Raw genomic sequence first — 15,435 nt, 5'->3', positions numbered from 1 at the left:
ATTATATGTAGTATACTTGGTTTGCTAACCAACTAGAGAAAGAGAGTCCCTTTTGGTAGTTCCAAGACTAAGGGCCAAACTTATGAGGAACTACAACCCAGAGGGCTCATCAGCAGTTGAAAGGCTGATGTGGGAACCTTCAGCCTCACTTCAAACCTTTGCATTACAACTCACCAAGTGCTTTTACCAAAATTCAATTAAAAACTGATATAGGACTACATGTAAGGAGACTTCATTAATATTTTTATTTTCAATTAAAACCTATTCTGACTTCAAAAAAATCTACTCTGGAAAATACCTCAATGGGTGTTGACTTACTGATGAAAAGTAAGTTATTGATATCTGGGTATAATATAGAATACACAATAAATTATATTTACATGCACTGACCAGATTATCACACACACAAGGTAAAAAAATACAGTATTTTATGTACATTTTAAAAGATTTACATTTTCACATAGGTTTATAAAGTTAAAAATTCTCTGTACAAAATCTTCTGTGTACAGAGTGTACACATCCTCATCCTATGGCTGTATCACCACACAGAATTGCTTTCAACTAACACTACAAACACTGCAGTTCTTTCACTTCATATTCAAATCTTGGCACCCATATACAATACATTATGAAATGTGAGTTTTAAAACAATTAGAAAGTAATCATGCAGATTTTTTAATACAAGAAAGTGAGATGAGCTAAATTAGCACTTATCAAATTCCATTTCCTGTTCTGTTCATATCTGTCCCATTTCCTGTTCCACTTTCATATAGGTGCATGCAAAACTAGCAGATTATGAACCTTTCAGATAACAGTAAAATAACACTACAGTCTGACAATACTTAGGTATTAAGAATGCAACTCACAGCCCTAGTCTGATGACAATTTCTGCTTTAGCAGAAATCTCAAGACATTTACAACTAAAGTTCACAGACACGTCAATATAACTCTTAATGTATAGGATCTGTATCAGACATTACACTAGCATTAGGAAAACAAAATTGGTGTTTGACACTGAAGTGGTCTCTGTTCTGAGAACAGGGGAGAAGGAAATCCAAGACAAGCCAGGAAAGGATTCCTCAGTGTCCCTGGTAGGGAGGACTTGCAGGCTCCCAGTCTAGTTAAATAGATGCCCGGGGCTCGACAGCTGCAGATGAGCTACACCACTCAGCTTTAGGTCTTGACAAGTGATGAAGGTACCAACACCTTCCCTCCTCCCAACAGATAAAGTCACAAGAAAATAAAGTGCCAATGTTTAAAGTACTGTTAAGAGGCACTAACCCATTCGATGGCTTAGGATTAAATATGAAAATAGGCCAGATCTGATCTGAATAATAAATAGAAGGTAAGTATTCCAGTCTGTGAAATTCCTGTCTAGATGGGGGCTGGACTAGAAAACTACCTACTCCCCCACTTATTGCTTTGAAACAGGTGCACATACTTTAAATCCTAACACAGACCATGTGAATTCTATGATGGAAAGCACAGTGTCTGAGCCACTTTGAAGTCAAAAAAGAAGGTGCACTCCTGATCACCAGGAGGGGAGCTGCTGAGACTCTCCTCTCCACAACTCATGTCTTCACAAGAGTCTTCACTGAAAAAAAAAGATAAAAGAGTGTCATTGTTTAACGCACAGATGTCTATAGGCAAAATACAAGTGAGCCTGCTGCAGTTGACTTGAACACTGTAGTCAAAAGCTAATTTACACAGCTGAATTGAGCTTAGAGTCAAGTCTATTCACAGTAGAAAATATTTTTCCTTAACAGTTTACATTCATTCACTCATTTAGAGACGAGGCTTCTCTGCATAGCCCTGGCTGTCCTGGAACTCACTATGTAGATTAGGCTGACCTTGAACTCAAGAGATTTGCCTGCTTCTGCCTCCCAAGTGCTGGGATTAAAGGCGTGCGCCAACACGTCCAATTAACAACAGTTTTCTTAAGAGAGCTGCCCAAATTACCATTCACCATTTATTATTGCTGTACCATTATTAATTGTAGCAGAAACAATGACAGAATTCTACATCTCTCCAACCCAGTGGTTAAACTTCGGTCTGTCTAAAGGTCCTTTTGTTTGTTTGTTTGTTTTTCTGTGTAGCCTTGGCTGTCCTAGACTCACTTTGTAGACCAGGCTGGCCTCAGCCTCCCAAGTGCTGGGATTGAAGATGTGTGCCACCACCACCTGGCAAAAGGTTTTCCTTGTATCAGTTACTCTGACTCTGGTTCTCTCAAACACCAAAGCAAGAACACCCTTTGAAACTGCCATTTCCAGTCCTTACTTGATAGCACAGAACCACCAAATTTAGTAAAATTCACTTTACAAATAAAAGTAAGTGGTGGCACTGACAACACTTGATGTGTCTGTGGTCTGTGGTACTGAGACTGCTCCTGTAGTCCACTTCCCTCCCACAACACCACGACCATGCCAAATGAAAAGCCTGAATATAGTTCCGGTTGGAACAACTTCACGCTGTTATGCAGCATCGCTCTGTTTGCTACCTTTGCGGGTCCTTATAATACCCTTAATATATGAATTGTCTTGAGTTCTATAAAGGGGGTTTCCAGCCCCTCACTGGGCAGGATCATTGGCATATGCAATAACAATGCTTGATCGAAATCTTTCAGGCATTGCTGCTGGAGCAGATTAATAGTTCAACCACCTCCTTTGAAAACAACCTGATGATGTAGATTGTTAACAAAGACCGTTACCCTTAGAAAGGATTTGGAAAAATACATTGTTCAACAAGGTTAGGTAAAGATGTTTTTGCTCTTGGTCCTGATGCAGGAAATCTTAGGGGACAGTTGAAGTTAGGAGAAAGTACACTCTTACTAGTAAAGCTAGGGACTTTTTGAGGTTGGCAAAGCAAGAACGATGGCCCACAGCAGCACTGGCTGGCATGCTCTTCCAAGCTGGGCTGGTGACTGAGATGATTGATTTCCTTATTCTGCCCTCAGCTTCTTGATATGATTTAATAAAACATATTAATAAATAGATGAGCACCTTTAGGACTTAAAAGTAGAAATGGCTGATTATTTTTATGTAGGAGCTTAGATTTGTGATTCTTTTAAGCTCTTTATAAGATTACGTCTTAAGATAATTGGTTCCTTCTTTGTAACCACAAATTGCAGCTGCCAGTGAAGAAAAGCTGGCTGAGAAATGACCTTGCTTGCTTACACTGTAATACGCAACAAGTTGCTTTATGTGCAAATGTATGTGAGTTCCTAAAAAACAACTTGTTATTCATGTTTGTTCTTCACCCATAATACATAACACATTTGATCATGTGAAGGTATTGGGGAACGTGATTTTCTTACGTATACCCAGTGCAATCATTTATTTATATATAGAGAGAATGTAAACATCTTGTGATTTTTGTACCGCTTGAAAGATGTTGTTGGGGCATCAACTGTGGGAGAATAAGAAGCAGCAGTTTATTGAAACCTACCTGCTGGGGTCTGTCATACTTCATCATCAAGTGTAAGTATAAGTTGGTTCTTTTCTTTTTTTTTCCTTTTTGTTTTTTTAATTTTATTTATTATGTATACAGGATGCTACCTGCATGTGTGCCTGCATGAGGGCACCAGATCTCATTATAGATGGTTGTGAGCCACCCTGTGGTTGCTGGGAATTGAACTTAGACCTTTGGAAGAGCAGCCAGTGTTCTTAACCTCTGAGCCATCGCTCCAGCCCCTTTCCCTTTTCTTTTTAGACACTTGCCACCATCAACAGAAGCCCTCGCTAGGAGCCATCATCAGCCATAGCCCCTGCCTGCCACCATCAGTGGAAGCTATTGCCGGTAACTATGAGTTCCGGCCTGGAAGGTTGCCCTCAGAGAAAGTCTACAGGGTCACCAGCCAGCCAGAGGATTCACGTCCCACCTCAGTTTTTCCCAGTTAATGTCAAAGCTGGACTTCAATAAAAACAAAAAACTACTAGCTAATTTTCTGGCTTAAAGGAAAAATGCCACCTTTAATCCCAGCACTTGGGAGGCAGAGGCAGGTGGATCTATGTGAGTTTGAGACCAGCCTGGTCTACAAAGCAAGTCAACAACAGCACAAAGCGAGTCCAGGACAGCCAAGGGTACACAGAAAAACCCTGTCTCAAAAAACTAAAAAAAGAAAGAAAAACAGAAAGAAAGAACACTGCCACGTGAGGAGGGACTTTTCTCTTACAACTCTCCACAGGGGATTTATTTATCCTTTTTGAGACAGTGATCTTGGGACTCCTACATAGCCAAGGATGACCTCAAATCTCTGGCCCTCCCGCCTCCACCTCCAGGTGCTGGGGCTACAGGCGTCTGTCCACACCTGGCTTAATGGCGCTGTGGATCACTATCAATGCTTCAAGCATGCTAGGAAGCCCTCTACCAACTGCAGTGCATCTCCACCCCAGTTCTTTGCTCTTTAATTTTTAAGTTACACGTATTTACTTATTTAGGGTCAGAGGGAGGGAAGAGGGAACGAGAGAGAGCGCTGTGTGCATCACCGTACATGTAGAGGTGAGGAAAACAACTTCCATATTTGGTTTCCTTCTACCATGTGGGTTCTGGGACTCAAACCCCAGCTCCTCAGCAAGTGGCCTTACTTGCTGAGAAATCCTACTGACCCCCACAGTTATTTTTATGTGCAAAACCCATCATTATATTTAGTGGAAGATGCCTGCTTACCTACCTTTCACTTCCGTCAGAGCAGCCCCCCTCTGGGATGGTTGGCAGCTCAGGAACGCTGTAGTAGCTGTTGTGGAGGTTTTGTGCCGTACGCCGTGAGACGATCCAAACCAGCTTCTTAAGATCAGGTTTGCAGCACTCAGGAGAAGAGTATTCTGCTAGGCATTTAGAAACTAGTTCCCTCCAGTAAAAGAATTCAGTTTCGCTGACCTGGGCAAAAAGATGAATGGACATGTTACAGCAACGGCTCTCATACTTTGCCGCCCCTGAAATCACAAGGTAGTTGGTGCCAGGACTCCTGGTGTAACTGAGGAGAATATGACCTGGGGGCTAAGAGTCCTTAAAGTCCTAGAGGTCACAATAATGTAAAGCCGAAACGTGGAAACTACTAGTTGAAATAACACTTCAAGTATTATTTACATGGGACTCAACCCACAAAAACAACACTGCCTATTCTAAGGAAATACAGACCTGACACCAACTGCACTATTTGGTATACTGCCAAATAAAAGAATTTAACATCTTTGTTACAAAAATTTTCTTTCTATAATAAGTGTTTCTTAAACAAATCATGGTCTGGATTGCTTTTAATATAAATGTGTATTATGGGATCAGATACAAACTAAAATTAGCACTATCAAAGAAAAAATTCCCCAAAAGGGCAGTTCCTTCCCAACTGGAGAATGCCCCTTTGACTGATTTCACCAAACACCAAGATGATTTCATGTACCATATACACAAGCTGGGAGAGAAATAACGCTGTGACAGACAGAAGCTAACATCGCCAACAACTGTTTCACCCTCCATACGCGTCTACAAACGCTCTGACAGGCTCACCTAGCCCAAGGGGCCGTCACACTAACTATTGTTGGGGGGGGGGGGGAGAACACAACTCTGTAGAGTCAGTTCTCTCACTGTGGACTCTGGGTATGAATGCAAATGGCCACCCGTGTTTCCTTGCCTCATCTACACACTTTGCTTCTTTGTGAGCTGGACACATGTACCCCTGCTTGTGGCTGCTGCCCACCCTGCAACCCGCCAGTCCGCCCTAAGCTGACTTCCCCAACTTCGCCTTCCACTTCTTAGCCTTTGCTGTCCAAACCTTTGGTCCAGGCTCCTAGTCGGAGCACTTTCCTGGACTGCCCTCTTCTTCGCTAATAACCCCAAAGCACTCCTCATACTCACCACTATCTCACACCAAGTCACAATATAACAAGCACATCATTTCATGTTAAACTTCGCATTTCCTTAATCAGACTATTAGTTTAAGTAAGAAAAAGCACTGTGCTTTTGTTCTTCACCATGACTACAAAGACTTGTAAGAGTGGCCCACCTAAGGGGCTTTAGAAAATTGCTATTTATTTTTGGTAGTATTACTGCGATGAGTCAGCTCTACAAATACAGATGTAAGGAGATACCAACTACTGCCTAAGTGCATTTAGTCTACTTTCCAGTGCAGTAGAGAGCAAGCCTTGGGAGTATATACAGCTCTCCTGCCATTGCACATGCCTATCCCATGAGAGTGTTTAGTGTACTTAATATAAAGCACTGTTGAGACAAGCACGGCAAGTACGCACAGCCATCTGCCACAAGGCACAAGTCCCCAGGACGAGTGCCTGCATTCAGAACGAAGCTGGGCTAAGTGAGTTTCTTCTGGCTTAACACTGTCTGGGTCAAAGAATTATAACCCCTGACATACAAGGGAAAAAAAAATGAACACAGATATTGAGAACTTCACAAAATATTTATAAAATATTTAAGACACCACAAGAACAAAAAGAAAATACCAGAAAAGATGCTTGCTTTAATAAATAAGGCCTAAAGATATTTACCTTCAAGTGTTTTTTAACAAGCAGGAGAATTTCCAGCAATTCGACACATTTTACTGATTCTATTTCCAAATTGAGAAGGCACAGAGCTAATACAGATGGCTACAAAGAAATAAACAAACATTAGCGGAAAAGTCGAAACAGGAACTATGAGCCGTACGCAGTCAGGAGACAGACTCACTTTTGCTTTTGAAAAGACAAGTCGGCAGGTGCAAGCTTTCAGCTGGGCCTCCAGTTTATCGAGGCTCAGCACTTCCTTCCTGTACAAAGCAAAGCAGAAAGATTCATTACACCTTCTGGAAAGTCACTGGATTTTTGTAAGGACTCAAGTTTGAGTTAAATGTCTGGCAGAATAAAAACATGGCTTTATTGGCAATCTAACTCCCTGCTGCTAGTGCAGCAGTGCTGAAGGCATGGGGCTAGCCCACTGACTCCCACTCACCTTTCTGAAGTATGACAAAATACAATCGCATGGTATAAGTGCAAAAAGTTTAAGGCAGTAGTAGCTTCCAACTCATAGTGCAATTTCTCTGAGATGATTTTCTCCATCCGTTTAATGTCAGAGGCGGTACATTTACACTGACTGATCCGGATCACGTCGTGAGTGGGTGGGGCATTGCACTCTTCTTCCACCATTCTAGCTGCCAGCAAAAAGCAACAGACTCCAATGCAAGACAAGTGTTTCGGTTTCACCTAAAAATCAGAGCAAAAAAAGCGCTCACTTTGATTTAGCCACAAGGCACTCCAGACAATGTCACCCTGCTTCTCTCAGATGCACTTGCCTTTACCCACAATTACTTTTATATCTTAGACCAGCATAACTTCTCTTTTAAAAGAAAAAAATGGCCATACGTGCATTTATTAAATTTAAATGCAGGTAAAAAACAAACACACAAACAAAGAACCCCAAAGCTTGCTTTCTGGCACTGACTTATATTCTGTATTTCAGACTTAGTAAAACCGAGAATAGTATGTCTCACCTCTAAATGATCCTTTGACACACACCACACATCGTTCTCCTGCTTTGGATAAAGGAAAACTATTCTGCATTGTCTCCTTTTGTACAAAACTCTACCATTCCACGTTGTAATCTAGCCTGGGAGAAGCACGCCCATTAGCTGTGCAGTGTGGAGGACATATGTAAAGCTGCCATGGACAGATGGCTGCTCTTCTCTCTTCAGGGCCCGAGCGAGTGACCCAGCAGCTGACAGAGATTCTATTGGCCAGAGGATTTCCACGTTTTTAACAGTTGCTGCTGACTATTAATAAGACTGTGGTTGCCTGCTTGGAAAGGCCTAACAGCGAAGGCAGCAGTCAGCTCTAATACAACGTTACACTCCACTTGTCACACATCAGGATCAAACCCTCACAGACTCCAAGAGAAACCCCATAAAAAATGAAAATGCCAGCCTCTTCCACAGTATTTCACTTTTTTTATTTCACTTTTTTAATACAAAGTCTAGCTTTTTTCATGTCACTTTGGGGCAGTTTTATGAGCGACCCTGTAGCAGAAATCATCATAGCACTTTTTAGCAAGGTGAATATTAATAGATTCTTCCCAACTCCCCCCCCCCCACCCCCTGTAAACATGTAAAGTGAGTACTTAAAGGATAACAGTCTTCCTTTGTGATGTCTACCAAGAGAACCGGCTTAAGAAGTGCAACAAAACCAGAAATATATGCCTGATATGGTGGCATACACCTGTAATCCCAGCACTCAGGAGGCAGAGGCAGCAGATCTCCATAGTTTGAGGCCAGCCTAGTGTACAAAGAGAGTCTAGGACAGCCAAGGCTACACAGAGAAACCCTGTCTTGAAAAACAGAAGCAAAAACAAAACAAACAAACAAAAAATATCCAGAAACACAAGTTTACAACCTATCTGGCATGAACGACCACGAAACTGGTAACATTAAGTCTGTAAAGCGGAGTCTTTATTACATCCATCTGACAAATATTTTTGAGCCCTGTATGTGTTACACACTGTTAGGCACTGGGCATTGAAAAAAAAAAAAAAGTAAACTCATCAGATGTGGTAGCCCACACCTTTGGTCCCAGCACTTGGGAAGGGGAGGCAGAGGCAAGCAGATCTCTGAGTTCAAGGCCAGCCTGGTTTACAGAGCTAGCTGCAGAACAGCCAGAACTACACAGAGAAACCCTGTCTCAAAAATCTAAAACTGAAAATAAAGATACCCGAAAACGTAGATTTTATTTTTTTAAAAATGATTAAATACCTTCATAAGAGCCAAGAATCTATCCAAAATATTGACAGCCAGAACAAAAGTTTCAGTGCAAGATCCAAAAAAGTTAGTTAAACTTCTTAAATCTTCTACTTTGGCATTTCTCAATCTTGAACACAAAGTGTTATCATTCTGAAATTCAAAACCAAGAATCAAGGTTTATTTTCTTAGAATGAAATACAGAGGTTCAAAAACTACGTTCCTCCTTTAGTTTTCAATCTCTTATGAGTATAAGCTCCTAAAGTTATAATAGGTAAATCACACTTAAAAATTATCCCATACAGAAGAGCCTTAGCATTCTGTAAGGCGAAATTCCAGGCAGTTACAGTAGAATTCAAACTCCTCGAAACGCGGAGAGAGGGTTCCTTGATGAGGCCTCCTCGTCTTTCTAAAATTTAAGATCCCATTGTAAGTATTCCCTAGGAATCTCCCACCACCAGAAAGAAACGCCTAGACAGTACATTTGGTATAACTTCCACATTTCACTAAAAACAAAAGCATAACCCTGTGAAGTTTCAGGTTTTTCTCAGCACAGGAAGGCCAAATTTTGGACTCTTGCCTTTGGTATTGATTCAACTGAAGAAAACAGAAAGGTACCTTCCCCAAGGCTTTATCTACTCTCAGAATTTACCTCTGGGGTAGCCTCCATCAAAGTCAGCCCTTTTTCTCGAGGTTGGTATCTCTGTTCTTGTTCCAAGTAGAAATTCAACAATCCAAGAAGCTGAACCCCTTCGCCACCTGCCAAGTGCTCGGCCCCCAAATCCTTCATCTGCAGCAAATAACACCGCGGCGGGTTAAGAATATAACCGGGTATGAAGAAAAGAAAAATGGTTGGCCGAGATCCCTCAGGCTAGGGGCGCCCCTGGCTCACACTAGCCAGAACCCGGTCACGTCGGCCAGTCTCAGGGGGAATCCTCCCTTGAAGTCGAGGAGGCGTGGCATGGGGGGAGGGGGGGCGGAGGGATCGCGGTCACCAAGGCCGGCCACAGCTGGATCTGACCAGCCCTGTGGCCGACCGGGTTTGACAAACAGGAAAACAGTCCAAAGGAGCGTAATGTCTCCAACTGTCCGCATCACCTGGACAGCACAAAGAGGGATTTCTGCCTAGACACTAGGTCCTAGAGGAATGTGGGGGACCGGAAGACTGAAGCCACCGGAGCGGGTTCTGGGGCGGGGCGCTGCACAATAGGAGAGAAGGGAGGGGGGAGTCTCGAGACTGAACAAAGAACTGGAAGGAGGAGGCTATGGAGCCCCGCCCCAGGGACACCCCCCACCCACCCACCCAGCGGAGCCCACCTCCAAGACTCCCCCCCTCCGCTTCGGCAGCTTAGAGGAGACCGAAACTCGAGAGAGGGCTGCCCACCGGCCCGTCCGCCCCGAACACAATACCTCGGTCTAGCAACGGTGCGGAGCCCCAGGGCTGTCAACCCCGGTGCAGCCTCAGAACCTCCCCCGGGAGCCCATGTCAGTCCCTGGGCTGCGTCCGGAGGACCCGGAGCGGTAACCGAGCCGCTCTCGGGGGACTCCACCGTCGTAGCAACCCGCGATCCAGACCGGGAGTCACCGGGAGGCCCAACTCACCGTGTCGGCCCCGGCGTCGCGGACCGGCGCGGCGGGGGCGTCCGGACCCGTCTCTCCGAGGTAGGGGGGACCAGCCTCCTCAGCGGTGTCCCGGACCCCGCATCCGACCTCCCGGCCGCTGCCCGGCCTCACAGCCCCGGCCTCATCCTGCTTCTCCGCGGGGCGCAGCGCCCGCCCTGCACCTCCGCGTCCTCCCGGCTCCGCCGCAGCCTCCGAGCTCAGCAAACCCCTTGTTTTTGTTTTGAGTCTGCGACGCCCCCAAGGGGCGGGGCGCGTGACTCCGCGCGGAGGGATCCTCTCTCGCTGAATGGGTCTGGAAAAAGAGTCCCTGCTCCAAGCCTCAGTGCCCAGGCTCTCTTGGCCTCTTCTGTTCCTCTTGGCCTTGCCGAGCCAGGTTCTGGGGTGGACAATGGAACCTGGATTTCAGCCTCATTTCAGGGTGGAATTGGGAGGGAGCAAAGATGAGCGAGCCGGTTGGAGAGCGGAAGGAGACCTTCTCTTGACGCATCACACCTTTTAAAGGTCCCCCCGATTTGTTTTGTTTTCGCTGTTTTGAAAAGTCCGCCCAAAGTAGCCGGCTCTCTGATTGGATAAGGGTGGGGCCCGCAGAATGCTGAGGCCTTGATTTAATCTCGAATCTGGATTGGCTGCCTCCTTGGCTTGTTGGGTCCTCTGATTGGCTCTCACTATATCCTGAGTCTCATCTTCTGCGAGGGGGCCTTAGCAACTCCAGGGTCTGGATTGCGCATGCTTGAGTGGGTGTCATTTGTAGCTCTCGGTTACGTGCCGGGGGTCCACAACTGCCTACCAGATCTACTCAGTCTAGGCCGAAAACTGACGCCTCGGGTCACACCTCTGAAAATCCGGGGTCACATAACTCTGTGACAGATTTTCCACCAGTGCACAAGAGCGTTCTATGCGTCTTACTTGTACCACAGATGTATTTTGCAGTAAGCAAATAACATTTCGAGATGCTTACTGAAATACCAGGAAAACTCTGGTGCTTAGGCATTTGTTTAAAAAAAAAAAATCTGACTCAGGAAAGAAAAAAGTCGACTAGTTGGGGTCAAAACTGAATTGTTGACGCTGAGTGGTGAACCCTAGAGGTTGCATTACAGAATTTTTTTTCTTTGTTTTTTTTTTTTCTTTGTTTTTTTCAAGACAGGGTCTCTCTGTGTAGCCTTGGCTGTCCTGGACTCACTTTGTAGACCAGGCTGGCCTCGAACTCACAGCGATCCACCTGCCTCTGCCTCCCAAGTGCTAGGATTAAAGGCGTGTGCCACCACGCCCGGCCTTCATTACAGAATTTTTAATGCATTTGTGTACACTGAATTTTTTTTCCATAATAAAAGGTTAAAGCCTGGCGCTGGTGGCGCATGCATTTAATCTCAGCACTTGGGAGGCATAGACAGGTAGATCTCCTTGAATTCGAGGCCAGCCTGGACTACAGAGCGAATTGCAGGACTGCCAGGGCTACACAGACAAACTCTGTCTCGAACCCCCCCCCCCAAAAAAAGTTCAAAGGAGGAACTTTTAAATAAAAACCGCACATTGATGAGAGCCCATAAATATCTAATAGTTATAATAGCATGCTCTCAGAGGTGTGCTGTTTGTTTTTTTAAATGAAGGCTCCCACAGCCACTTGGTCCTAGGTCACCCATAAATTATCATTTATTGTCTACTATAATTAGCGTTATTATTAAGGCGACACCTCTCCCGAGGCAGAGCAAAAACCAAACCAACTAGATGCCTTAGGCAGGACAAACTTTCACACGGAGTATCTGTAGGGAAGTAGGAAACGTCCCTAAAACGTTTAGAGATTTTTTTTTTTTAACTTTCTGTTTCCCCAAATCTCCACCTTCTACCAAACATGCAACTTAGCACCTTCATGAATTCTAAATAACTAGCCTCTGGCAAATGAGTTTCCTGCTCTTCTGTGTGGTGTTTTTTGCTGCTGCTGTTGTTGTTGTTGTTTTGTTTTGTTTTGTTTTGTTTTTTGGGAGTCACTTTGGAGCTCGTAAAAAATAGGAGAGGCACATAAGATTGCTTTAACAGCAACTCCGTTCTTTCCAAAACAGCTGAAGAACTCCACAGATAGGCTGCTCTGTGCATTAGCCGGAACTAGAAGACATCGGTTTGGAGCACAGAGCAACCAGGGCTGGCACTCCTGTTGCAGAGAGGTGTGCCTTTTTTGGTTTTAGAACATAAAATAAAATTAGCATACCACTTATAAATGATTTACAGGTTACGTAATTTTACTCAAGGCGTGGTTGGTCTTTTAAGCTTTATTTAAGTTAGTACTTAGTGAGGTGCATATGGATGAAAGTCCATGCTGATAAGCACGCAGAGCAGTAGGGAGCTCCTTTGGAGGCTAGAGCTCTGATTAAAGTTCGGACCTAAGCCTAAACCGGGCGGTGGTGGCGCACGCCTGTAATCCCAGCACTCGGGAGGCAGAGGCAGGCAGATAGCTATGAGTTGTAGGCCAGCCTGGTCTACAAAGTTAGTCCAGGACAGCCAACGATTCACAGAGAAAAATGTGTCTCGAAAAGAACAAAAAATAAATAAAAAATAAAATAAATAAATAAAGTTCAGACCTGCATCTTTACAGACAGGAAGAAGCAACCGAATAAAAACACACGTGAGAGAAGAGTTTAGGAGCGGGGCCTGAAGGAGATGGAGAGGGTATTTGAGTTTTCAATAGGCAAAGGGAGGGAAAGAGGTCTGGGTTATAAAATAAGTGATGTGAAAGAGGAAGTGTGAAAGTATGCGGCAGGAGAGTTTTATAAATAACACACCGTATGAGACAAAAAGGAAGAGAGCCAGCCAAGGGTGATGGCTCATGACGTCTGCAAAGCGTCGCTTGGAAGGCTGAGGCAGGAGATTTGTTGTGAGTTCAAGGCTAGCAGGGGCCGCAGTGTTAGAGCTAGTCAGAAGGGGGTTGTGGTGGGGGGGTGAAGGGGGGAAGTTGGGGGGGGCAGAGACAGGACAAAGAAAAGATTTAGAAATTATCCTTTGCTTAGACCACTAGAGGGTATGAAGTTATAAAAAACATATGCTGGTTTTGTTTTGTTTTTTAATAATGTGAACAGTCCTCTCGAGTAAGACGTTTTATAATGATGAATTCACTGCTCAGCACAAAAGAGAATACTTTCCACTTCCACCCATTTAACTCTTTAATATTAAGACAGCAGTCCTGATGCTGGGCGTGGTGGCGCGCGCCTATAATCACTTTTGCACTAAGGCAAGAGCAGGTAGACCTCTATGAGTTCGAGGCCAGTCTGGTCTACAAAGTGAGTCCAGCCTGGTCTACAAAGCAAGTCCAGGACAGCCAAGGCTACACAGAAGAGACCCTGTCTCGGAAAAAAAAAACAAAAAACAAAAAAACAAAAACAAAAGCAAAAACAAACAAAACAAAACAAAAAAACCAAAGTGAGTCCAGGACAGCCAAGGCTGCACAGAGAAACCCTGTTTCAACACAAACAAACAAAGACAGCAGTCCATTAAAATACTGGCCCCGAAATTACACCCAACTACAACCCGTTTTTTTATGACAGTTCAGGAGGTGAGAATTGGGCAGAGTTTCTCTCTTTGCTCAGTTTTGTTTGTTTAACCTCGCACCTCCTCCTCGTAAATGAGTCTTTCTGCAGAGTGGTCCTTATCTCCTTGGCTACCTGCACCAGAGCTGTTGATGCTGTTTGTTAAAGTCGCCTGCCATGCTGATAAGACTACCCATTATACTCATCTTTGCCTTTCCTGAGGAATTGTCCACATTCCTGGACAATGGCCTTTACAAACTGGCCCTTCTGGAGCACAGTGGTGGGCATGTGCAATGGCCCTTGCAAACTGGCTCTTCTGCAGCACAGTGGTAGGCATGCGCAGTGGCCCTTGCAAGCTGCCTTCTGCAGCACAGTGATGGGGATGCGGGAGAGATGCAGGAGGAACTTGAAGCAGCAAAATTAATGCTAGGAAGGATTTACTAATAAACTTGCTTAAGAAATATTAAGTTATAGGAAGTAGGATTTGTCTAAAGGGCTGCTGCCTTCAATATGACTGGAAGATAGTAATGTACTAACCAGGCTTGTTAGAAGCCGAGAAAGAAGACTGTGTACCAAAATTGAAGTTTAGGGCCACTGAGAAAGCTTCTACTGTTTATTCACCAAGACTGACTTCTGATGAGATTCCATTTCTATAACAAAAGGGGACAACCCTTTTTTTTTTTTTATGGTTTTTCGAGACAGGGTTTCTCTGTGTAGCCTTGACTATCCAGGACACGCTTTGTAGACCAGGCTGGACTGGAAGTCACAAAGATCCTCCTGCCTCTGCCTCCCAAGTATTGGGATTAAAAGCCTGTGCCACCACAGCCTGGTGGGGACAACCCTTTCAACTGGCCATTAGGACCACCCCCATACGAGCCGGGCGTGTGGTGGCACATGCCTTTAATCCCAGCAGAGGCAGAGGCAGTTGGATTGATGTGTGCCACATCCACCATAAGTCCCTTGTGCTCTTATCAGAAAAAGCATAATTCTGACAGATGGGCAAGATGAACCCAGGAAACAGCTGTTGGAAAATAACACTGGTGTACCTAAATAATTCTGACAGTATCTTTGCTGTGTAAATCTCCTGTCTGCCGAAGTGGCCAGACTTGCAGTCTCCTGTCTCTGTTTAAATTGTTCAAAGTGTAACCTGGGACTTGGAAGAGATTTAAGGATGACAGCACATGTACAATGCACATGTCTAAGGTATATATAAGCTAGTTAGAGTCTTTTACTTGTGGCTGGCTCTTCTTTGAGGGCAACAACCAGAGTCAGTCACTCACTATACTAGGGATCTTTCCCCTTTATTAATTTTCAAGTTGTGTGGAGTGATTTCTCACTGTGGAGGTATATGCATTCTGTAACATTAGGATTAGGTGATGTGCTATCATCAATGCCCCATCTGAAGGCCTGACATCGAACAGAGACACTGACACTAGAAGGTGGGAACCAGACGGCAAACAGCAACAGCAGCCACAGAAGAGCCAAGCTGGAACTCAGCCCACTCTCAATCCTGAAGGGTGGCCTTCAAACTACCCAAAGTGCTCTCGGCCAGCTTCTAACCAAAAAGAAAATTGGGTGTCCCAAGGG

General features: G+C 44.5%; 1 protein-coding gene across 2 annotated transcripts; it reads right to left on the bottom strand.

Annotated features, from left to right (window-relative positions):
* Window positions 1-222: 222 nt before the first annotated feature.
* Window positions 223-10,558, bottom strand: CCNG2 (cyclin G2). 2 transcript variants are annotated; one of them, XM_084759749.1, is made up of 8 exons: window positions 10,313-10,558; window positions 9,363-9,500; window positions 8,726-8,863; window positions 6,937-7,187; window positions 6,676-6,754; window positions 6,498-6,596; window positions 4,670-4,875; window positions 223-1,594 (listed from the first exon to the last, which is right to left on the bottom strand). In XM_084759749.1, exons 2-8 carry the CDS (start codon window positions 9,498-9,500, stop codon window positions 1,471-1,473), a joined length of 1,035 nt encoding a protein of 344 aa, XP_084615875.1. In that variant the 5' UTR covers window positions 10,313-10,558; the 3' UTR covers window positions 223-1,470. The 2 variants fall into 2 exon arrangements, with proteins under 2 accessions (XP_084615875.1, XP_084615876.1); XM_084759750.1 differs by having other exon boundaries at window positions 1,460-1,594; window positions 4,666-4,875.
* Between the last annotated feature and the right edge of the window lie 4,877 nt (window positions 10,559-15,435).

The sequence above is a fragment of the Acomys minous genome, assembly GCF_964271855.1.
Source record: "Acomys minous genome assembly, chromosome: 15".
In the NCBI taxonomy this organism is placed as follows: domain Eukaryota; kingdom Metazoa; phylum Chordata; class Mammalia; order Rodentia; family Muridae; genus Acomys; species Acomys minous.
Note: the sequence above shows the minus strand (reverse complement) of the source record. Positions and strands in the feature narration are given on the sequence as shown.

Coding starts and splice junctions, on each gene's coding strand:
- CCNG2 (XM_084759749.1), bottom strand. CDS start 9,500: ATGAAGGATTTGGGGGCCGAGCACTTGGCAGGTGGCGAAGGGGTTCAG. Junction 6,755..6,936: donor TTTTGTCATACTTCAGAAAG/GTGAGTGGGAGT, acceptor TGCTTTGTACAG/GAAGGAAGTGCTGAGCCTCG. Junction 1,595..4,669: donor TGCTCTGACGGAAGTGAAAG/GTAGGTAAGCAG, acceptor TTTTTTTTTCAG/TGAAGACTCTTGTGAAGACA.